The following is a 22,903-nucleotide window of genomic DNA, read 5'->3' as shown; positions in this document are numbered from 1 at the left end:
ATGCAGGCACTTTCCCACAGCTGTGATTGATAAAAGTCTTGTTTTTTTTCTCTTTCTGTATGACAAAACTCTGTGCTTTCTCCTCTGGGTAAATGCCATCTCTCAGGAAATGTGGTCGCGTGAGCCTTCGCTCTTTTCTTCTTGCAAACCATGCCCTCAAGGCATGTACGAAGGCCCTTTGCCTCTGTCTCCGCCTGGTTCCCTCCTGTGGCCACTCTGAGGTCATTGGACTTCCCTTCCTCCCCCCCATTTCTTTCTTTCCTTTATCTCCATCTTTTCTAGTTCACTTCCTTCATGATCTGATCTGGGACTCCAAGAAGCCCTAGAACCTGACCCTGTGTGTTAAATCCAAAAGGACCACGCCTTTCCTTCCTTACCTCCTTGCCTGGCAGACCCTCCTTCTGTAATCTGTGAATGCAGCAGCTGGTGGTAACTCTGCTCCCTGGAAACAAGCCATCAGCGGGGACGCAAGGTGGAAATGTATTTCTTATAAGTTCTGCCGTGACAATGACCCCTGTCCTCCTGGTAAGTGAGAGTGTTTGCCTCTCTCACCATCCACGTCACAAGTAAGCTGTTTACAGCATCCTGCCCTGACCTGCCAGGCTCGGATCGGTGCTCTTCTAGGCCTGCTTTGGGCCCATTGGTCACATTTTTGATGCTCCTCCTTCACCTGGAAGCTCCTGCTGGGATGGCTGCTGCTAGGACTGGGATTTGGGGTCACGGAGGCAACAGCACCTCCTGGCTGGATCCCCCACCCCCCAAACCAGTGCTCTTGGCCTGCCCAGAAACCGTGGGGTGACGTAATAACCTCAGGCCTGGAAAAATAAACAGTTCTAGGGGGAAACCAGCGGTAGCTGTTGTAAGCAAATAGCTCACAGCCACCTGGAACCTCGCACACAACGTGGCTGGAAGGAAGAACGAGTCATCCACGAACGTTAGCAGCCGCGGATGGGGCTGGGCTCGTGTGCATTTAAAATACCTGTATAAAACCAGATCCTGGATGTTTATGTCTATCACTGGCCTTCTGGACGTCTGCCCATCTATCTTATGCAGGTGTCTTGGTCCACCAGGGCCAGTAGAATAGCGCCGGGGACAGGCATGCGTGGCCATCCCTATGGCTTTCTCCCTGGCAACAAAGGCCTTTCTCAAGTTCTCCCTGTGCCAGGAGGAGCTGAAACACATTCGGAGGCCCCAGAGAGCCTGGCTCCACAGTCCATCTTAACCTGGTTTTAAAATTAGTTTTCCCAGTGGCCTTGCTCCTGCACCCCACGTTGTCTGCTTGGAACACGGAGGTGCAGGGGTGGCTGGGAGGGGTCTGGAACTTGCTCCACCAGCAGAGATTTTATTGAGTATGTATGCTTTGTGGTGTTAAGAGTAAAACCACCACATCCCAATGTTCTCCTTTTGGCCTCTGCTGCTAAAAAAACCTAATTGAAGGCCGTGCCGAGGTATTGTAATTGGCTTCTGCCAATTTGCTAGAAGGCAACTGCTATCTCTGCTTTGGTCCAAGGGTCCTCATTCTGTGTTTATTTGTAAAATGGCTTTGGAAGTAAGCAGGGTATATATCTTATTAACACACGCACGTGTGCAACATTATTGTTTGGGGGATGAAGTGTGAAGTTATGATACTTTATTTGACAAATTAAAAAATATCTCTTCCATCTCCCCACCTTGGCCCCTGACCCCTCCTTCCTTCTCGCCTGAATTTTTATTTGCTAGCTCTTGTCCTTAAAGGACAGAGCTTATCAGGTCAAGGTCAACAAAGTTACTGAGAAAAACTAGAAAGACGCCAGCTTGCCACTTCTCAGTACTTGTCGTTCCAAAACCACTCCGAAGCGTTTCGTATTCTTTTTGGTGGAAGGGTCATATGAGCTCACTTAATGGCATGAGTCAGGAGAGATGGAGCCTTTTCTAAAATTTGAGTGGCTGTGAGTCAGTGATGCTTTGGGGGAAAAGTTTGAAAAAAGTGCCTACATACTATATTGGGACAATCCATCCTAGAAGAAATATCTTCTGTAGAATTTATATCTTGTTTTCCTCCACTTCTCAGTTTCCGTCTGTGTGGGAAGGACTAGGTCACCGCTTCAGACAACGGTGAACCGTGCATGGCCATTTTCGGTGCCCCAGGGAGAAATTATTTAGACAGGCTGGTTGGTTTGTAATTGTCCCTTACACCCCCTCACCCACTACACTTCATCCCAGCACCGTGCCCTATTTACAGAGCCCCCTGCAAACGCTCCTGTGAGTGGGTGCTCTGGGGACGTGGGGCAGGCGTTGTTAGTTTTGTTCTGGGGGGAGCCTCTGAGCCACAGACGGCTGGACACAGTATGACCGTGGAGGGGGGTGCCAGGCATGGGGGCGAATCTGAAGGCCCCCAGCAGCCTTGCCCCTCACTCAGCCGCTTGCTGGTGCTTGGGCTCCCCTGGGGCGGGGGAGGCTGAGCTGGATCCCCCTCTGAGCCACGGGGAAGCTCTGGGCTACCTGTAAGACCGCCGGCCATGGGAACCAGAGCCTCTAGTACCACCGCTTCATTCTATTTTTTATTTTTATTTTTTACATCTTTATTGGCGTATAATTGCTTTACAATGGTGTGTTAGTTTCTGCTGCATAACAAAGTGAATCAGCTATACATATACATATATCCCCATATCTCCTCCCTCTTGCGTCTCCCTCCCACCCTCCCTATCCCACCCCTCTAGGTGGCCACAAAGCACCGAGCTGATCTCCCTGTGCTATGTGGCTGCTTCCCACTAACTATCTATTTTATATTTGGTAGTGTATATATGTCCATGCCATTCTCTCACTTCATCCCAGCTTACCCTTTCCCCTCCCCGTGTCCTCAAGTCCATTCTCTACGTCTGCGTCTTTATTCCTGTCCGGCCCCTAGGTTTGTCAGAACCATTTTTTCTTTTTTTTTTAGATTCCATATATATGTGTTAACATACGGTATTTGTTTTTCTATTTCTGACTTCCTTCACTCTCTATGACTGATTCTAGGTCCATCCACCTCACTACAAATAACTCAATTTCATTTCTTTTTATGGCTGAGTAATATTCCATTGTATATATGTGCCACATCTTCTTTATCCATTCATCTGTCGATGGACGCTTAGGTTGCTTCCATGTCCTGGCTATTGTAAATGGAGCTGCAATGAACATTATGGTACATGACTCTTTTTGAATTATGGTTTTCTCAGGGTATATACTCAGTAGTGGGATTGCTGGGTTATATGGTAGTTCTATTTTTTGTTTTTTTAAGGAACCTCCATACTGTTCTCCATAGTGGCTGTATCAATTTACATTGCCACAAGCAGTGGAAGAGGGTTCCCTTTTCTCCACACCCTCTCCAGCATTTATTGTTTGCAGATTTTTTGATGATGGCCATTCTGATCGGTGTGAGGTGATACCTCACTGTAATTTTGATTTGCATTTCTCTAATGGTTAGTGATGTTGAGCATCCTTTCATGTGTTTGTTGGCAATCTGTATATCTTCTTTGGAGAAATGTCTATTTAGGTCTTCTGTGCATTTTTGGATTGGGTTGTCTGTTTCTCTGATATTGAGCTGCATGAGCTGCTTGTATATTTTGGAGATTAATCCTTTGTCAGTTGCAAATATTTTCTCTCATTCTGAGGGTTGTCTTTTCGTCTTGTTTATGGTTTCCTTTGCTGTGCAGAAGCTTTTAACTTTCATTAGTCCCATTTGTTTATTTTTGTTTTTATTTCCATTACTCTAGGAGGTGGGTCAAAAAGGATCTTGCTGTGATTTATGTCATAGAGTGTTCTGCCTATGTTTTCCTCTAAGAGTTTGATAGTGTCTGGCCTTACATTTAGGTCTTTCATCCATTTTGAGTTTATTTTTGTGTATGGTGTTAGGAATTGTTCTAATTTCATTCTTTTACATGTAGCTGTCCAGTTTTCCCAGCACCACTTATTGAAGAGGTTGTCTTTTCTCCATCGTATATTCTTGCCTCCTTTGTCAAAGATAAGGTGACCATAGGTGCCACCACTTCATTTTAAATGAGGAAAAGGAGCCCGGACTAGTAAGGACCTTGCCCAGGGCCACAGGCCCATCAATAGCTGTCGTGTGCCAAGGCCTCTACTTGGTGCTAAGGGGACCAAGGAAAGAAACAGAAGGAGTATCTAAGGAAGGAGCTGACCATCAGGCAGTGGTGTGTCAAAGGCAGGGGCAGAGGTGTGGTCCACCCCAGAGGGGAGGGATATTCTATCACAGACATTGTTTGGAGTTGCTGACATAGCGATCTTAGAAAGTAGACTGATTCTTAGTTATGTTATTATTTTTTGAGGTAAACTAAAGACAGTGTGCCCCTCATTGCCTGTACCTAGAGCAGACTGCCCCCGCCAGCCCGCCCTTGGTCATCCCTGCAATCCCCCTGAGAGACTGGTCATTCATGGGGATGGGTCAGGAAGGCCGGGGTTGCTCTACATTGGCTGAGGACACTGCTACCCTAGACCAGCTGATAACCTACCACTTATCAACTGACTATGGTGCTGGGTTCAATGCTTTACATATACTATTGTGTTTCATCCTCACAATGACCCTGTGAGGCCTGTGCTGTGGTTACCCTACTTTTACAGGTAAGGACTTGGGACTTAGAGAGCTAAAGTAAACAGAGCTAACAAGTGGTGGAGGCTGATTCATCTGACCCCAAGCCCGTGCTCTTGACCACCGAGCTATTCTGCCTCTCTTCTGATCGTTGTTGACTTCCGTGAGCAGTGACAGAAACTCCCATGTGCCAGGCCTGGACTGGAGTGTGCAGGGGCAGGAGTGCTAGGCGCTTACTCTTGCTCTCAGCCTTGGCGAGGAAGCCCAGGTATCCCCATCTCACCCTGACTCCTGTTCCTAGAAGCTCTTCCCTCTGACTGCTGGCGTTCCCCCTGGTGTTTGGGAACAGCCGTCCCACTGAGCTTTTACACCATCCTCATTTCTCCTTCTGGACCAGAGCTGAACAGCATCTCTTCACTTGGCCAGTGAGTTCATCAGAAGGGGTGCCCTCCTCCAGAGACGTGGTCCGAGGTCCCTTTGTAGGTTAAGATTGGGTGATGATGTTATCTTTTTCACATCATTTGCCTGCCTACTCTATGGGGAAAAGGGCCTTTAGATTAAATTAAATGGAGAAACCCATTCCAGTGGAAGAGGTGACATTTTAACTTTGCGCATATTCTGTTTCTATTCTCACTCCCTCCACCCCTACTTGATACACACCTGAGCACAATTTCAAAGACTGACTTCGTTCTGTTTATCAGGGAGTCTGCCTCTTGCCTGCCCTGACAGCACCTCTCTCTTCTTGGCCATTGTCTGTTCCAAAGGGAGCCCCGAGGAGTGGTTCTTTGGGGTCCCCTCCTCTTCAGGGTGTTCTCGGAGCCCCTGGATGACTCTGAGACTTGGGGATTGGTGATGGCCCAGTGGCAGCTTGGTGCCAGACATGACGGGAGGGCAGAAAAGCAGTCCTCCAGGGGATGAGTGCTGAACCCTGTGTGGCCAAATGAACAGAAAGGGCTGTTCAGTGATGTCCTGTGAATCACTCCCCGAGATCATGCACTCTGCAGCATCTCCTCCTTGGAGACCACATGTCCAGTCCCTGGGCCAGTCCCTTCCCAAAAAGAGGGAAGTCAGTGCCTTCAAGCCTGGTCCCTCTGGTCCCTCCTTTTGTTCCTGCAGTCTCCTCTTCGGCCAGATTCTCTGCAGCTGTCCCGATAGCTCACGCCACTCATGCCAACCCAGAGGCTCCCGAGGCAGGAGCCATGTGATTTCTTACGCCTCTGGAATTTCATGTTGTGATTCAGGAAAAGTTGTTTTTAACAGAAGGCTTGTTATTTTGGGTTATCCTTCAGCATTTCATTCATTTTTGATAAGAGGCTAAGTGGGTGTGGGGTATTTGAAGGGGCTTCAGGGTAACTGTAGCCGACACAACGCTAGTGTTTCCCTTAATATTCTTGGCCCAGTGGGATGATTCCTTTTGCAACGAAACGTAGATAAGCTCCTCTTGTTTTTCAGGTGGGTGACTGTGTATTGATTTTTCCCTTAAGAAAATCTAGTGCTGGATGGTCTGAGGATTGAATGTGGCATTTCCCAGGATGAGTCAAAGGGACACATTTTCTTCTTCTGGCCTCTGTGGTCTCATCCCCCATAACTTGGCCTTGACTCCGAGGTGGGTGGTCCCATCTCTGAGGTGTCAGGCTAGAACAGAATCCTGTGGCCGGGGATGGAACGGCAGAGATTCAGCAATAGAGGGGTTCTTGGGCTAAATACTCTGTGGATCCTTTATACCCAAGACTCCGTGGTTCTCCTACGAGTGAGGTGCTGCAGGTCAGGGATGTGTGCGGGGAAGGATCAGGAAGTATGAGATAGGGTCCTTGCCCTCAGGAGCTTGCAGTCTTGTTAAGTCCTGGTGCTAAGGGTGAGGGGTCCAGGAGGGGAACAGATACTCAGACGCAGCAGAGAGAGGCTTTGCTCTAGGTGGGACCCCCAGGGAAAGCTTTGGGGATGGAGGAGGCCCGGAATGAGGGTAAGTTAAGATCTTGTGGTTAGTTCTTTCTTCTTGCTACGTCTTACAAAACTTTTCTGACCTCTCCAGAGCCTGCCATGGTACCAGCGCACACCCAGTACTAGCCTGTGTGAGAGCCTGGGGCCAGGAAGGCCCCTGAGCCCCTCTGCATCCTCTCCGTGAGCCCTAATCTCCTCTGTTACTCAGGATCCCACATTAGATCTGAGACGCCAGGAGCACCATCCTCTCTCAGGACATTGCCCTCAGCCCTGTCAGCACCCCACTTCCCTTGTCTGTAGTATAGGCAACGCTTAGTCCGGGCAGCCTGAGAAGCTGCCCTTAATTAGCAACTGAGCCGCCACTCAGAGGAGAGCTTCTGGTTCTTCCTCTGGGAAGACTGCATCATTCATCAAGGCATATTCCCAATACATGTCTCTATGACCCATGACTCTTCTCAGCTTTTCTGTGTATGGTTTTCTGTAAGATTTGGCTTTTTTCTTGGTCTCATTTTTCACAGGGACCTAGTGATGGTTAATTTTAGGGGCCAACTTGGCTAGGCCACGGTAGCCAGTTTGGTCAAACACTAGTGTAGATATTGCTGCAAAGGTATTATTTTAGATGTGATTAACATTTATAATCAATTGACTTGAAGTAAAGCAGATGACCCTCTGTGATGTGGGTGGGCCTCATCCAATCAGTTGAAGGCCTTAAGAGCAAAACCTGAGATTTCTTGAAGAAGGAATTCTGCCTCCAGACTGTAACATAGAAATCCTGCCTGAGTTTCCAGCCTGCTGGCCTGACCTATTGATTTTGGACTTGAGACTGCCCCATCACTCTTACCTGAATTTCCAGCTTGCCAGCCTGGAGCCAATTCCTTAAAATAAATCTCTCTCTCTCTCTCTCCATATATATATCCATCCATATCCGTATCCATATATATATATTTTAAATCTACTTATCTAACTATCTATTTTTTTCTATTGGTTCAGTTTCTCTGGAGAACCCTGTGACTGCTGGTGATCTTCTCTGACTACTGCCTTTTCTCTCCTCCCATCTCCCCTGGCCTCCATCACCATAAGGTTCCCCTGCTCTTTCTCCCAAGAGTTCAAGATATGACTGGCTCACCAATACCTGCTCACTCAGGTGTTGGGTTACCCAGCATCCCAGCTGTTTTGTCTGCTCCTTCCTGCAGCAGCTTCTCCTCCGGAAGGCAGCAGCCAGAAAGAAAGACCAGTCCAAGGACCTGAAACTCGAATCTTTTAATGTTTATGTTTGTTGGACATTTTTTTTTTTCTTAAGTGAAGAAGAAAAAAGAAACAGATGATAAAGGAGAAAAACTTCCCAGAAACAAAGGATAAACTGTGGGCTAAAATCAAAATTGGGAATTAGCTGAGGGTTGAGGTTGTCCACGCCCTTTGCTCCTAATTACCACAGGTCACTGAGAGGCACAGAGGCAGGGGCTGCCTGTAGCAGACGGGGCTGTCCTCCACGCTCCTCCTGCCTTGGCTGGACACCTGAGAACCCGTGCCCTGGGCCTGCACACAGGGTTTGTGTTGTCTGACTCAGCCCGGTCTCCCTCTGCCCGGTCCCCCTCCCTGCCCACTCCCACCCGGCCTTAGCCCTGCTTTGCTCGACTGCTGTGTGATTGTTGGGATAGAGGGCTGTGTGCTTTCCGGTGGCAAGGCCTGGACCACGTTCTCATTCCTTCCACAGGCTACTTTTCTGTTGTGTTTCTTCTCTCAGGCAGTCAGAGTTTTGTGGGTGAGATTTAAACCACCCACTGCCAGGTGGGGAGTGAACCGGTTCTCACTTGTTCTCGGAATAGGATTAGAGGGGCTGGGTGAGCATGGGTGTGTAAGAACGTGTGGCGAGGTATTCCTGTGTCGCCCTGGGCAGCCCTGATATTTCCCTCTCCCCTGCTGTTTATGTCTTCCGAGTATTTACAGATGGTCCTGGCCCATTCTCATAGTTATCAGGCCGGACCTTCTAATCTTGTCATCTTTCCCTGAAATTCCCTGAGCAGAGACTGAATGTTTTAGAACAGTGGGTATCCACTTTTGAGGAGCTTCCTCTCTGAACTAGTGGTCATGAAGAGGCCCTTGAAATAGATCCCCTGGCTTGCATTCTGGAAGGTGACTTCTTGGTATCTGGAAAATCTGATAGTTGTGAATTTTAAGATTCATTTGGGAGGTGACTGAGAAGGGCAGAGGGTGACAGTGGCCCTAAGGATGGGGCTGGCTTCTGGGTCTTCAGATACAGAATAAGCTTATGCCCCCTGGTATGTACCGATTAGTATTCGCATGAGGTCTGGAGAAGCACTGAAGGAATAATTGGTTGATTGATTGATTGATTGTTTGGCCGAAGGGTCTGAGAGGGCTACAAAAATACTTATGGGGTAAATTGATAAAGAGCTGAGCAAGTCTAAGTGTTTCAGTTATCTATGGCTGTGTAACAGACCACCCAGAAATATAATGGCTTACAACAAGAATAATTTATTCTTTCTAATGTGTCTGTGGATTGGCTGGGTGGTTCCTTGACTGATTCTACCTGCACTCACTCCTGGACTTGTCCAGCTGGAGGGTCAGCTGGGCTGGGGTGTCCAAGATGACTTCACGCACACGCCTGGCACTTGGTGCTGGCTGTGGGCTGAGGGGCTCTGGTTTTCTTCCATGTGGCCTTTCATCCTCCTGGAGGCTGGACTGGCTTTCTTATGTGGTGGTCTCAGGGTGGATTCCAAGAAAGGGAAAGTGGAAGCTACAAGGCCTCTTCAGGCCGAGGTCTGGTAACCACACACTATCACCTCCGTCCTTTCCATTGGTCAAAGCAAATCAGAGTCAGCGGGGAGGGGTTTACCCAAAGGCATGAATACAGGGAGGTGCAATTCACTGGTACCATTTTGTAACGATCTACCACACCAAGTAAAAGAAAAACATAGTTTAGATTAAAAATCAGTGTAGCACATGGCAGTGAGAGCTGATATTAAAGAGGGGTGAAGACCATGGCCTGGGAGCAGACTGCTTGGGCTGGAATCCAGGCTCTGCTACTTCCTAGTTGTTGACCTTGAGGACATCACACAGCCAGTCTGCTCAGTGAGGATAATAATAACACTTATCTTAGAGGCTTGTGATGAGTTTGAAGTGAGTTAATGGAAGTGCCCAGTACAGAGCTGGGCACACCATAAATACTCAGGTGGCTGTTAGCCATTATTATTCACGTTACTGTCTGTAAATGGTGGGTGAGTTACAAATTTGGCCTTAGGTGTTCCAGTTCCGAGGCAAAGAGGGAAAAATACGAGGGTACAAGGTTTGGAGTGTGCTTAAACTGAGAAAATCGCTGGTTCAGAAGAAGCAGTGCTGTTTCAAACGGATAAGTACATGTTTTTACACATTTGCTTTCAAATGCAGCAGATTTGGGGCAGTCTACAAAGCGACTGGCCTGGCAAATCTTCACACCATAAAAATGTATTTTTCCCGGAAAGCAAATAATTAGAGACAGTAACCTCTGTCTAGAGTTCAGCAAGACAGGCTTGACTGTCAGAAGCCCTTGACTGGAGCCCCAGCCCTCCTCTCTCCGGGGTGAGTGAACTTGGGAAAATTCATGAATCCCTCCACGACTCAGCTTCCTTGTCTACAGAATGGACATAATAACGGTGCCTACTTCACACGGACAAAGAGATTAGGCAAGTAAAGCCCTTAGTCTATCGCCTGCCTGGCACATGCTCCTCAATGAATATTTGCTTTGACTATTAGTAGTATAAAGAGGATTTTAGGGGAGATTTTGTCTCTGTTGGAAGACAAACTCTCTGTGTTTTCTTCGCAAACAGTTAGTGCTATGATTATAAACCTTTCCTGTCTCTTTCTTAGAGGAGCACTTGAACTTGCAGGGATCGTCATAAAGTAATAAGCAAGCAAATAAAGAAGAAAGTAATAAACCCTGCATTTCACCTTTTCTCGAATTCCATGCTAACCCCCAGTTTTTCCAAATTATCGAGCGTCGCCATTTGTATGGTCTTTAGTATTCTCCGTGGAACTCCGTGCAGCCTCTATGGAAGCGGGCTACAAACATTTCAGAACAGCCTTCAAGGACTTCCAGAAATCTGTCGACAGTCCCCAAACCACAGGTTCCCACCTCTCCTCGGCTGGCTGGTCTCCACATTCCCGCAGTTTCAGGATCCCCAATGGTGTGAAGTCAGGTCCATCATTTGCTCTGTCCCTGGGGAAGCTTTCTCCACCTCTGTTCGCATCTCGCTTTCCATCTGATTTATGGCTTTAGAATGTTGGCCTGGAAGATCTTAATTTAAAGCCTCTGTCAGAGGTTGTTACACGAACGCCAGTGCCAGTAAAAAAGCTGTTTTCCTTTGGTTTTTCTCCTCTGTCACTTTTTCTGGGGCATGAACTATGAGATAGGAAAAGAAAGTTACCAACTTGGGGTCGGGAGAGCTATTGAAAAACTCTTGAGTAATCCCCTGGAAGGTGCCAGGCTCCATTCCAGCCAGGGGCCGAACTCAAAATTCTGGGTCTTCAGGCCAGGTCTCCCCATGGCCCCCCTCTTCCAATCAGTTTATGTCTCTTTCCTAAGCTGCCTCTTAAGGGCAGTTCTGGTGGTAGTTATAACTGGGTTCAGAATCTCGAGTCTAGTGCCTGTCAACTGTTTTAAACTCCTGTTCCTCTAGCTAAGGAGATTCTGTTTAGTTTCGCCGTGTTTGCGTTATGAAAACAATAGTTCTTTTTTTTTTTTCATTTTCCAGATCAGTATTATATTTTAATAGCAAACATACTATTCATACCTGTCTCCTGACTCTCAGATATTTTTATGCGCTTAAGGAAATATTCCCTCACCCTGCAATGAGAATTTTTTCAGCATTTTTCCTCAGAGTGAGACAAAAATCATTTCCCATCATCTGACTTCCCTCTAAGACAGCATGGAGCTGCTTTGCGTCTCTGTGTGCACCTACAGTCTGCTTCAACATCTGTCCGGATCATATGTGTGTCATTACCAGAGTCATTATTTCAAAGGGTTTGGCTCCTTCAGAGTTGAGCTTCTGAATTTTCATCATTTGTGCTGTTGTTCAGTGAGCAGGGTGAATCTCCACATTGCTGATACCAAATTCCTGGCTCTCGGAATGGTATTTCTGTAAAACACTGTGAAAATATCATGGGATCCCCAAGACGATTCCTGTCATCTTCTTCAAGGGGAAAGTTGCGGAATATTGTTCATGAAAGAAATAAAGTGATAATAAAGTAGATAAATAAAGAGATAAATAAGTAGATCAAAAAAGCAATAGTACAGGTATATGACGTGGTCCCTTTTATTGTTAAAAAACCCCCAGTAGGTGTGTGCATATGTATTTGTGTGTGCGTACATGAAAAAGAAAAGGTCCAGGGCAGATAGTGTTTAACTTTGGTGGGATTAGGGTTTTTTCAAATTTTTCTTTATAACAAGAAAAGGAACCCAATGCTATTTATTTTTAATAACTAAAAAGAAAAAAAGAAAAAAAAAATCCCCACAGAATCAACAAAAAAACACGAAAGGGAAGTCAGGCAGGTTGACTGGTCAGGGGTCGTGTGGGTCTGAGGCCCCCAGGCCTGGCCCAGGACACCATGCACCACTGCCTCAGCCTGGGCCTGACTCTGGAGAAACCAGGTTTGGCTGTTCAGAGACGTTGACATAGTTCGTGAGGCCGCTGAGTGCAGACACCTTCCTGCGGGCCTGTTTCTCTCTCGCACTGGATGGAAGCAGTGTTGTGTGATCAGCTCAGCTCCATTCAGCCTGCTCTGTCCAGCCCTGTTGGAGGCCTGGAAGGGAGCGGGTTTGGGCCTTGTTTCTGCTCCTCTTGGGTGCCAAGCATCAGAGTATCTCCCTGCCCTGAGGACAGTGGCCTGGCCCTGTCCTGCTGCGTCTGGGCTTGGGAGAGTGTCCACACGCACGGGCATTCCTGCATCAGCTGTCAGCTCGCAGGGCAGCCAGCTCCTGCCCCCGCCCTCCCGAGCCAGGAGACATCAGCAGGGCCCACTCTGAAAACAGTCAGGAGGTTCTACCCCTGGGCAAAGGGCTACTGTGATGTGGAGCAGCCCTGCGGTCCCCGGCTGTCTTGTGGCTGCTGGAACCTACCAGGTGTGAGTGCTAGGGTACCCTGGCAGCGAGGGGGCCGCAGGGAGGTTCTGGGCCTGCAGCCCCTCACTAAGGGCTGGTGTGGGAGACGCAGCTCCCCTTGGTGATTCACCAGCCAGCCATCAGTTCCTTAGGGCCAGGCCAGGTCCTGGCAGGGAAGGCACAGGGGTGGGAGTCACCGCAGGCTGTGTCTTCTCTTGCAGAGAAAGTTCACTCTTGTGACCAGGAGAGACAGAGTGCCCTGGAAGAGGCCCGGCAGAACCCCCGCGAGGGCATTGTCATCCCCGAGTGTGCCCCCGGGGGGCTCTATAAGCCAGTGCAGTGCCACCAATCCACTGGCTACTGCTGGTGTGTGCTGGTGGACACGGGGCGTCCGCTGCCCGGGACCTCCACACGGTAAGTCCCCCAGAGCCCGTCCTGCCCCTCACCCCTCAGGTGAAGCCTGGAATAGGAGAGCCAGCTTCCTGTTAGGCTGTCACCTCACATATCCTGGCTTTATTGTCCTGGCCTGGTGGGAGTCGAGGCACTAGGGGAGCGGCATCTCTGCTTGTGGGCAGATGAGGTCCCAGTAGAAAGACCTGGATCCTGGATTCTGGTCACAGGTCTGGCCTTTCCTAGCTGGGCGACCTTGGGAAAGTAGGTAACCTCTCTGAACCTCAGTTCACCAGTGAGAAGGTTATTGCCCTGCCTGAGTCACTAGGTTCTATGGATCAAAAAGATCCAGTGTGCAGACATAAGGTAACATCGCTCTACTAGACTGACTAAGATGACATGCCTGAACATGGCTCTGTGGGAACACCGATGCTGGGATTGCCTTGTAGTTGCTGGACACTACGGGAGATATTTTGCTGCCAGCTCTGGGAGAGCTAGGCTTAGTGACCACACAGATCATGGCTGGTAGTAGGGGCTGAAGTCAGCTCAGTTTCCAGCCCCTCCTCACCCCCTGCATCTCTCTCTTCTCAGCTACGTGATGCCCAGTTGTGACAGTGACGCCAGGGCTAAGAGTGCGGAGGTGGACGACCCCTTCAAGGACAGGGAGCTGCCAGGTGGGAGACGACACTACCCCTTGCTGGTGCCTTCATCTCTTCCTGTTCCTCCAGCCCGTCACCCTGCAGAAGCAGCGCCCTCCTCTGGGTCTGCTTCCCCATCTGTAAGATGGAGCGGGGACACTGGGCAGGGGCATCTCAGGAGCCACGGGATCTGCATCCGGTCTGGGATTTGTTCCAAATTAGTCCTGTGCTCTTGGCCGCACTGTTTCTCCTCCTTGCTCTTACCTTTTTATCTTTATTTATTTATTTTTTTAACATCTTTATTGAAGTATAATTGCCTTACAATGGTGTGTTAGCTTCTGCTTTATAACAAAGTGAATCAGTTATACATATACAATATGTTCCCATTTCTCTTCCCTCTTGCATCTCCCTCCCTCCCACCCTCCCCATCCCATCCCTCTAGGTGGTCACAAAGCACCGAGCTGATCTCCCTGTGCTATGCGGCTGCTTCCCACTAGTTATCTATTTTACATTTGGTAGTGTATATATGTCCATGACACTCTCTTACCCTGTCACATCTCACCCCACCCCCTCCCCATATCCTCAAGTCCATTCTCTAGTAGGTCTGTGTCTTTATTCCCGTCTTGCCACTAGGTTCTTCATGGACTTTTTTTTTTTTTTTTTTCCTTAGATTCCGTATATATGTGTTAGCATACTGTATTTGTTTTTCTCTTTCTGACTTACTTCACTCTGTATGACAGACTCTAACTCCATCCACCTCATTACAAATACCTCCATTTCATTTCTTTTTATCTTTTTATCTTTAAAATGTAGTCATTGGGTTAAAATCCTACCCTTGAAAGCTCTACAGTTCTTTCTCTAAGGGTGACTGGGACAATGCTCTGGGGGCTGTGGACCCTTTGCCCCAGGGCTGCAAAGAGAAGATAGCTCACAGGGAAAGGCTGTCCTGAGGGGCAGTGATTCCTGGTGGCCCAGAACCGTCACTGGGGTGTGACACAAGACTCACAGGCAGGGACCCAGGATGTCTAAATGGCTTCTGGGTTGGGTTTCCCTTATTTATAGTGTTCTCTGCCAGTGAGTTACAATAAGAGTACTAAATATTGATGGCTCAGAATGCTGTAGTGCTAATCAGCACAGATGCAGGTCAGTGCTGGTGGGAGCTGGGCCCACTATTCCCCATCAGGACTCCAAAGGAGAACTGAAAACAGAGGCTCCTGAAAGTCTAGGGGTTCCCAAGTGAGGTTTGTAGGTCACTCTGTCGTGAGAATGGAGTTGTAGAGACCAGGGTCCCTCCTTCTAGCCATCTCTTCAACAAATGTCAATTGAGATTCCACTATGTGACAGGCGCTGGGTTTGTCTAATGATCAAAACCGAAGTGAAGCTTATCTAGTGGGGGAGACAGTATACGAATAAACGAATCCAAACACAGATAAAAGGTGGTGACAGGTACTCTAAAGGGAAAGAGTGAGGTGCTGGACAGGACAGGAAGAATCTGTGGTTTCTCTGAGAAGGAAGCATTTAACCAGAGACCTAGGGGATCTGCAGAGAGCAGAGAATGAAATAGTGGCTGCCGAGAGGAGGATTGTAGGTAGTGTTGAGGGCCCATTTGGGGCTGGTAGGCATGAATTTTCAGGAAAACCATCTCTCCAGTTGTGTGGTGGTGTTTACACCAGCACTATTCAGCTATGAGGGTGTAGACTTGCAGAAGGCATATCGGTGAGAAGGTTCATCCGTGCTTGGGGTTTTGCTGGAATCACACAGTGAGGAATAGAGAAACAAAGGGTTTGAGAGTACTTATAAGGGAGGGTTGATCATTATAATCGAAGCTGGATGAGGAGAGATGTGAAAAAAGGAGGAGGTGCTTGGATAGGTAAACAGGTGGATCTACTTGAGTCAGCTTTGACCTTGGAGTTCTCTGCATTCCTCGTGCCCCTTCAGCACCTGGGCCTTGCTGCTAGAGTCGCTCCGTCCTCCTGTACCAGAACGAGCTTGAGTTCCCCAGTAGACTATGAACTTTACGAGGAGAAGAACCATGTGTGTTATATCCCTGACATTTAGCGTAGTGCCTGAGTTGATACTCAGCAAAAATTTGAGGAATGGAAGAACACTGAGAGCATTATTATCCATTTGGTCTATTGGTCCCTTGTGGGCTGTGGGCAGAGGAACTGTGGAGGTTTATGAGAATCATCTGAGCTGTGGACAGTTCCCAAAGTGGATTTAGCTGGACGAGAAGGACTTGGAGAGGTTGAGGAAACAGTGGTAGTTGAGGAAGCTGTTTACTTGATCATTTACCTGGCATCTGCCTTCAAATCTCACTTTGTCTTTCAGGCTGTCCAGAAGGGAAGAAAATGGAATTTATCACCAGCCTACTGGATGCTCTCACCACTGATATGGTGCAGGCCATTAACTCAGCAGCACCCACTGGAGGTGGGAGGTGAGAATGTGAGCAGGACTCAGGCTCAGTGGGACCACGGGGCCCCTGACTTTTCAGATGCTGCAGGTCCCTGGGAGAGGGGGGAGGGGTGGGTAGAACAAGAGCTGGAAGTTGATCCTCTTCCTGAAACGGCGTAGCTGTGACTTTGTCTCACCTTCCACCAAAAATCTCGCCGCCCCTCTCCCCTTTCTAGTCTTTGGGAGTTGCTTTTCTCTAGCTTGTAGTTACCTGACTATAGGCAAGTCCAGGAGTGTCTGGAGACTTCCAGCACTTCAGTCTCAGAAATGGATGCATTGGAGTGAGTCCAGAATGGCAGGAAGGGGGATGGGCATACGATGGGGACAGGGGTGGCAGGGAGGGAGTCCAGAGCACTTGGTGGTTTTCTTCTTTTCTGAGAAGGCAGGAGCCGCGTGCCATTTTGGCTTCCTGAGAATCCCATGGGACTCTAGGCAGTGGGATAGGACACTGCCATAGCCAAATCCAACTTAGTTCAGGAGCTGATATGCTGGCCGAGACAGTCCTGACATGAGGCCGAAACGTACACGCTCCCCAGCGACCAGCATCACCGGCGCTCACTAATTTGGGCCCATTGGGTCAGTTGATCGGAGCACGCATGTATTCATCTGTCCTCTGCTCAGAACTATTGAACATGCATGGCACGCCAAGCACTGGGCTAAGGATTGGGAATCCAGGGATGCGAGGCATGTCCCTGCCTTCAAAGAATGCAGCCTACTGGGGATACTAGGCTGTAGAAAGATACAAACTGTGTGGTAAGTGCTAGAACTGAGGTGAAAGAACAGAGAAGTGTTTGCTAATTTGGTCTTGAGGAGTCAGAGAAGGCTTCCTGGAGGAGGTGATACTGAGTTTTGAAGCATAGGTAGGACTCAGCTAGTAAAAGAAGGAAAGCCATTCCAGGAAAAAGGAAAGAACATTGTGACCCCAGGAAAGTGCACGTCCGTAGTTCAGTATGGCAGGGCTGGGGTGGATGGAGGAGGGGGTGGAGGAGATGACAGGGGTGGTAGATGACACAGAGGATGCAGGTCCCAAAGAGCCTGTGAGATGTGCTTCCCATTATGAAGCCAGAGCGGGAGGCGCAGCAGGAGCAGGGAGAGTTCTGGCTCCTTAGCAACGGGATGTACCATGTGCTTGGCAGGGATGGGCAGCCTGACTCTGCCCATCCCTGGGATGGGCCTGAGCTTACGTGGCTCACCAAGGCGGGAGCGCTAGTCCCTCCGCATCTGCCCAGAGGCAGAGCTGTCAAAGGGCAAGGAGTGCCACCACGAGACAGGCCCAGGCCCCCAGGCTGGTGGAAGGGCCCCAACGTGATTGCCTCAGCAGCGATCAGCACGACCACAGGGTGTGTATCTGGGGTGGGAACCAGGACTCCCAACACAGCTGTCAGTGGTTCTGTGTCCCGAGGCAGACAAGGGCAGCAATCCTGAAAACCTACTTTTTTTTTTTTTAATTAATTAATTAATTAATTTATTTATGGCTATGTTGGGTCTTCGTTTCTGTGCGAGGGCTTTCTCTAGTTGCGGCGAGCGGGGGCCACTCTTCATCGCGGTGCGTGGGCCTCTCACTGTCGCGGCCTCTCTTGTTGCGGAGCACAGGCTCCAGACGCGCAGGCTCAGCAGTTGTGGCTCACGGGCCCAGTTGCTCCGTGGCATGTGGGATCTTCCCAGACCAGGGCTCGAACCCGTGTCCCCTCCATTGGCAGGCAGATTCCCAACCACTGCGCCACCAGGGAAGCCCTGAAAACCCACTTTTATGTCACATCACAGTGAGTGCAGTGGCTGCCTTGTGGGTTGCCACTCTAGGAAACTGCTCGTCCAGGGAGCTTGCTCTCAGCAACCCCCATGGTCCTGTGAGCTCTGAGGCTGGTTTCTGGCCCTGCTCTGTTTTGCTCACCCCGTGGAAGGGTCCAGGCCTCCCCTGGGAGGAACACAGCAATAAGTCTGAAAAGGTGGAGACAGGATCTGACAGGTCAGCAGATGAGAACGGCCCAGAGGCAGCCCACGGTGCTCAGCAACTGGAAGTCTAAAATAGAGAGGGCTGTGTCCCAATCTCCAGGAAGAGGGAGGGGAAATTATGAAAAGGCATATTCAGTATTATATGCCTTTTTGTTATTTATGCTTGGAATGTGAAAACATACCTGTTGTTTCATGCAGAAATGGGTATGAGCTATTTATGGTTTTTAGAAGAGAGGGAAAAAAGAAACGAGAAGGGGGCATGGCCTTAACAATTCCAGGTCTGGGTGCTTTCCACCCACAAATCCCCAGGGCTGCTGGCTCTGACCCACTGCTCGGGGAGCCTGCCTGGTGCTTATACTTGGGTTCTAAGGAGACAAGACTTCACCCTCCATCCCATTTGCTTCTGCGGGAGCCCAGCCCTTGAGCCCGGCCTGGCCTCGGATCCAGGCAGCCTTCAGTGCCAGGGAAAGGACCAAACCCAGCTAGGTCCTGGGCCAGCGGGGGCAAAATCACAGGTGGACCCGCTGCCAGGGCAAGTTCGGATGGACGCTTGACCCTCGGATTGCAGGCTGAAGAAATTTTTACAGAAAATAAAAACTAAGAAGTTCATAAATGCTTTTAATCCCAGTGTGTCCTTAGGGAAGGGATTTTTTTGTTGCTGTGGTTTCCAAAAAACCTCTTTTAGGTATCATATAATGTTGGGAGAAATTAAAAAAAGAAAATTCTTTCCTAAACATGTTTTTCATTTCAAGCTCATATGAACTTGACCGTGTTTAGTTTTGATGAGAATGAAAGGTTTGAACTGCATTTGGTAATTGTGTTACCTGGAGGCTAGACTTGTAATCAAAAGACAGACAAGATGAATCAAGAAATAGTTTAGAAATCAAGGGAGTGGGAGTGGGCCTGCGGAGAGAAGGAGAAGGAATCAGTTATACAGGGAGGTGGCTGGCCAGGGTTACCGGTTTTACTGAGTTTAAATCCCTCTCAGGTCTCCCTATTATATTTAGAAAAAGCAAGCCCAAACTCTGACCGTGAACTGGCCCTGCAGGATGGTCTTGCTGGTGCTCACCCCTCCTGTCATTATGTCCCAGCCACTGGTCCTTCGCAGGTCCTCAAACAGGCCAAGCTCTTGCCTGCCCCAGGGCCTCCATGCCGGCTGCTCTTTCAGCCTGGAACGTGAATCCCCCATCCTCCCGTGACCGGCCCCGCTGTTCCATTTACATATCATCTTCTCAGTGACCATCCAGACTAAAGAAGCAGCCCTGTCACCCTCTATCACAACACCGCTTTTTAATTCTCAGCCTAGTGCTTACCCCTATCTGATATTTTGCTGGTTTGTTTATTTATATCTGTCTCCCCCTACCCAACGAAAATTGAACTTCGATGAGGGAAGGAGCGTTTTCTGCCTTCTTCCCTGCTGTATTCCTAGAACTCAGGATAGTGCCTGGCACACAGTAGATGCTCAGTAAATATTTGTCAAATGAATAAATAGCCAGAAGGATGGGTGGATAGATGGATGGATCCCTGTTGGATACAGAGAGGGATGTCTCAATAAGGCCTCTTTTTCTTGGCACACGCCAGAGGGTCCAGCAACTACTTTAAGGCTAATTATGAGGCCAGATCTAGCCCTGAAGTTCACTGTAATGCTTCTTTGTCACCAGGGCCTTACAGCGCCCTGGCTGGGACCAAGGGACTTGGGCACCATGTGGACAGCCCCTGGTCATGCACCCTTCTACAATGGAAGAGGCAAGGCAGAGGGCAGCACATCTGGAGCAGGGCCGGCAAAGAGAATTATGGAATCCAGGGTCCCTGGGTTTGGGCCTTGGCTCTGAATTCAGGTAGAATTGAGGTTGCAAGCACAAGGTCAAAGAAGCCACAGCTGACCCCTCCTGCGTCCTCTCAGGGTCTGGCAATTAAAGCTGGACACCAGCTGGGGCCAGGGGCAAGCAGTCCCATTTGGGGACAGTGGGAAGAAGGGACAGGGAAGATCTTTGGGCTGAGCAGAAAAGAGGGTGTCTTCCCCCCAAACCACCACCTGTCAGGCTTGGAGATTTTAGCTTTGCACAAACTCTTACATCTTCCCCCTGGCATAAGCTCTGTGCTGGGTTCGGGGGACATGGAGGGATGAGGGCATGGTTCCCGGGCTGGAGGAGCTCCTGGGAGAAGAGCTATGTAATCGCGTGAGTGCACTGTAAAGCCAGCGTGACAACAGAGGCAGATGAAGTCCTGCAGGGACTCAGGGGAGGGAGGGCGTGTGAGAGAAGGCTTTCCACAGGAGGTGACATATAAGCCTCATCTTCACTTACGAGTGAGAAAATGCCCCGACCTAGATGGACCAGGAATAAGGGTATCCCAGCAGAGGGACCCTAGGGGTAGCGAGGTATGAACGAGGTAGGGTCTGTGGAAGGAATTGTGAGGAGTAACGTTTAAGCTTGGGAGGCAGGCTGTGGACAGGCGGGAGGTGAGGCTGTAGAGCCGGGCAGAGCCCAGATCACGCTGGGTCTTGTGGTTCGTGCCAGAGAGGGCCACAGGGAGCCATGTGACTAGATGGGCATTCCTATGGAAGCCACAGTGGGGGAGGGGAGCTAAATGGGGCAGGAAGGTTACAGCCGACACCAGAGGGAAAGGTGATGAGAATGTGGACTAAAGCTGTGGCGGACGGGATGATTTACTGAAGCTTTAGTAATGAAATCAATAGGATTTGAAGACTTGTTAGATGTAGGGAGTGGAAGAGGGAGATAGCTACTTCCTTTTCTGGTCTTCTAGCCTGATTTAGGGGGAAAGTAGTGCTGCCCAAATCTAAAAACAGGCAAAGTAGAATGGGGTATCCATGGAAACATCTGTGGCTAGTGCCTGGGAGGGGGGGCCTGCAGGTATCATTAGATGAGAGCTGTTCTCAGTGAAGGGTTGCTGGATCATTGGTCCTTCCCGCTCCAGAAGGCAGAGTTCCGCCCCCATCCCCCCACCCCACCGGCTAAATCCGCCTTCCCATCAGCATTTATCAGTCCCAAAGGGAGAGTTCTGAGACCCTAGCTGGCAGAGCCTTCTAGAGCAGGGGAACCCTCTCCTTTCTCCACTCCACCCTAGAAAAAGTCAGCGTTGAGAGGAGCTGGGCTGGGCTGCGTGAGCCTCGCCGCCCCCCCTCCATGGTCCTGCAGGAAGAGACCGTTGGTCTTGAGGCTTCCTCCTTCCTGCCCATTGCGGTGACTTGTTAATGTTCTTGGAAGGAGGAGGCTGGAATGCGGCTGACTTGGCACTTCCCAACCCTACCCACCCGCCCAGCTGGCGGGGCCTGGACCCGGCTCCAGATGGGGCTCAGTTGGCCTGCTTGGCTTGGCCCGTGCCTCCAGGCCATCCCACCTCACCTTGTTTAAAACTGCTTGGGACAGCGGAATTGAGCCCAAGATCTTGGCCAGCGCCAGTTTCCTTGTGGTAAAAGGGGCTGACTCACCAGCTGTGCATTGCAGCCAAGGCCCGGCGGGCTGAGGCTGCAGAAGCGACACTGAGAGGGCTGCAGGGGAAGGGTGGCACCTGCCGCCTCTTAATTTGGGAGAAGACTCGGTGGGGCCCGGCCAGTCCAGGGGGGGACCCGGCTCTAGTGGCTTTCCTCATCCCTGGAGACGGGAGACAACAGGACGGCCACAAAAACAGCCCAGGGGCGGGGCTGACGCCAACATTGTACTGTGTCTCTCCACACCATATCCGAGGAAACTTGGATCCTCTACACACCCAATAAGCCCCTTTAATGGAAGTGGAATTGTACCTGTAGGGAGGCCCATAGCAAGGACCTGGGCGTCACTGTTAAGTGATCCTAAAGAACCACCACACTCTCTAACGTAGGGTCCCCAGCCCTTGCCTGATGAGCAGCTTTGGATTCCAGCGGTTCTGATCCCAATTCTGCGCGCATGTGTGAGAGAGAGGTCGGGAGTCTGATGCCAGTGTAACCCTAGAACTGGGAGTGCAAGTTGCCAGTGTTTTTAAAGGATACTGCTAGAAAGCTGTAAGAGCTGGAGGGATCAGTGAGCTGTGGCTTTGAGGTCAAGGGTAAATTGTGAGGAGTCCAGCTGTGATGGAAAGGACTCCAGCACAGACTGCTTGAGAGGTTCCTGGAGACTCTGGGGAGGCCCTCTTGCCCCACCCCAGCCAGCACTCCCCTGGGAAAATCTGAGCTTCTCCTTAGTTAACAGAGGCTTCTCGTGTCTTCTTTCACACATGCCCACCGCTGGTTTGGCTAAATCAGGACTCCTGATAGATGTCAGTCTTAACTAGTTCTTGCATGAAGCACGGTAGTTTTGGGACTTGAGGCTGTTGTGAAGCCAGAAACCTCATTTTCAGCGTTTTGAGCCAGATGCCTTCAGTAGTTTTCTTTTTTCTAGTATGCTTTGTTGGAAGCATGAAAACTACCCCCAACCCCTCCCAGTTACTGTCTTTTGTCTCACCCGATCTTCTTCCAGAAGGTTCAGACTTATTCTTCTGGGGTCATGGCTGGAGTCTCCTTCCCTCTAGACGAGGGTTCTTAACTTGAGTCCGTGACCTTGGATGAGGTTTAGGAAGTCCATTAAACCCCTAAAATCTGCAGAATTCTGGGCGCATGTGCATTTTAGAGAGAGGGACTATGGCTTTGTTTACATTTTCTGAGGGTCCATGATCCCACCCCCCACCCTGCACCTCCGCTAAGAAATTCTTGCCTTAAATGTACTTGGCGCTTGGCCTAGACAAAGCCTTGGCTTCCAAAGTAGGACCCTAGCACTGCCTAGCTACACATGTAGAGCCTGGCTCTGATGTTTGGGGAGGGGGCAGCATGGGATTCTGGAAGTCAAAGGATTTCAGAAGCAGAGTGCCTGACACCAGCTGGGGACGGGGGCGGGGAGA

General features: G+C 49.7%; 1 protein-coding gene across 3 annotated transcripts in view; it reads left to right on the top strand.

Annotated features, from left to right (window-relative positions):
- SMOC1 (SPARC related modular calcium binding 1) overlaps positions 1 to 22,903 on the top strand; it is a 153,684-nt gene that overhangs the window by 120,682 nt on the left and 10,099 nt on the right. For all 3 annotated transcript variants that reach the window (XM_082451806.1, XM_082451805.1, XM_082451804.1), the window contains exons 8-10: positions 12,821 to 13,013; positions 13,581 to 13,663; positions 15,956 to 16,061. In XM_082451806.1, the coding sequence (XP_082307932.1) occupies positions 12,821 to 13,013; positions 13,581 to 13,663; positions 15,956 to 16,061 (382 nt within the window). The remainder of the gene's footprint in view (positions 1 to 12,820; positions 13,014 to 13,580; positions 13,664 to 15,955; positions 16,062 to 22,903) is intronic.

This window comes from Balaenoptera physalus, assembly GCF_965194825.1.
Source record: "Balaenoptera physalus genome assembly, chromosome: 2".
Taxonomy (NCBI): Eukaryota; Metazoa; Chordata; class Mammalia; order Artiodactyla; family Balaenopteridae; genus Balaenoptera; species Balaenoptera physalus.
Note: the sequence above shows the minus strand (reverse complement) of the source record. Positions and strands in the feature narration are given on the sequence as shown.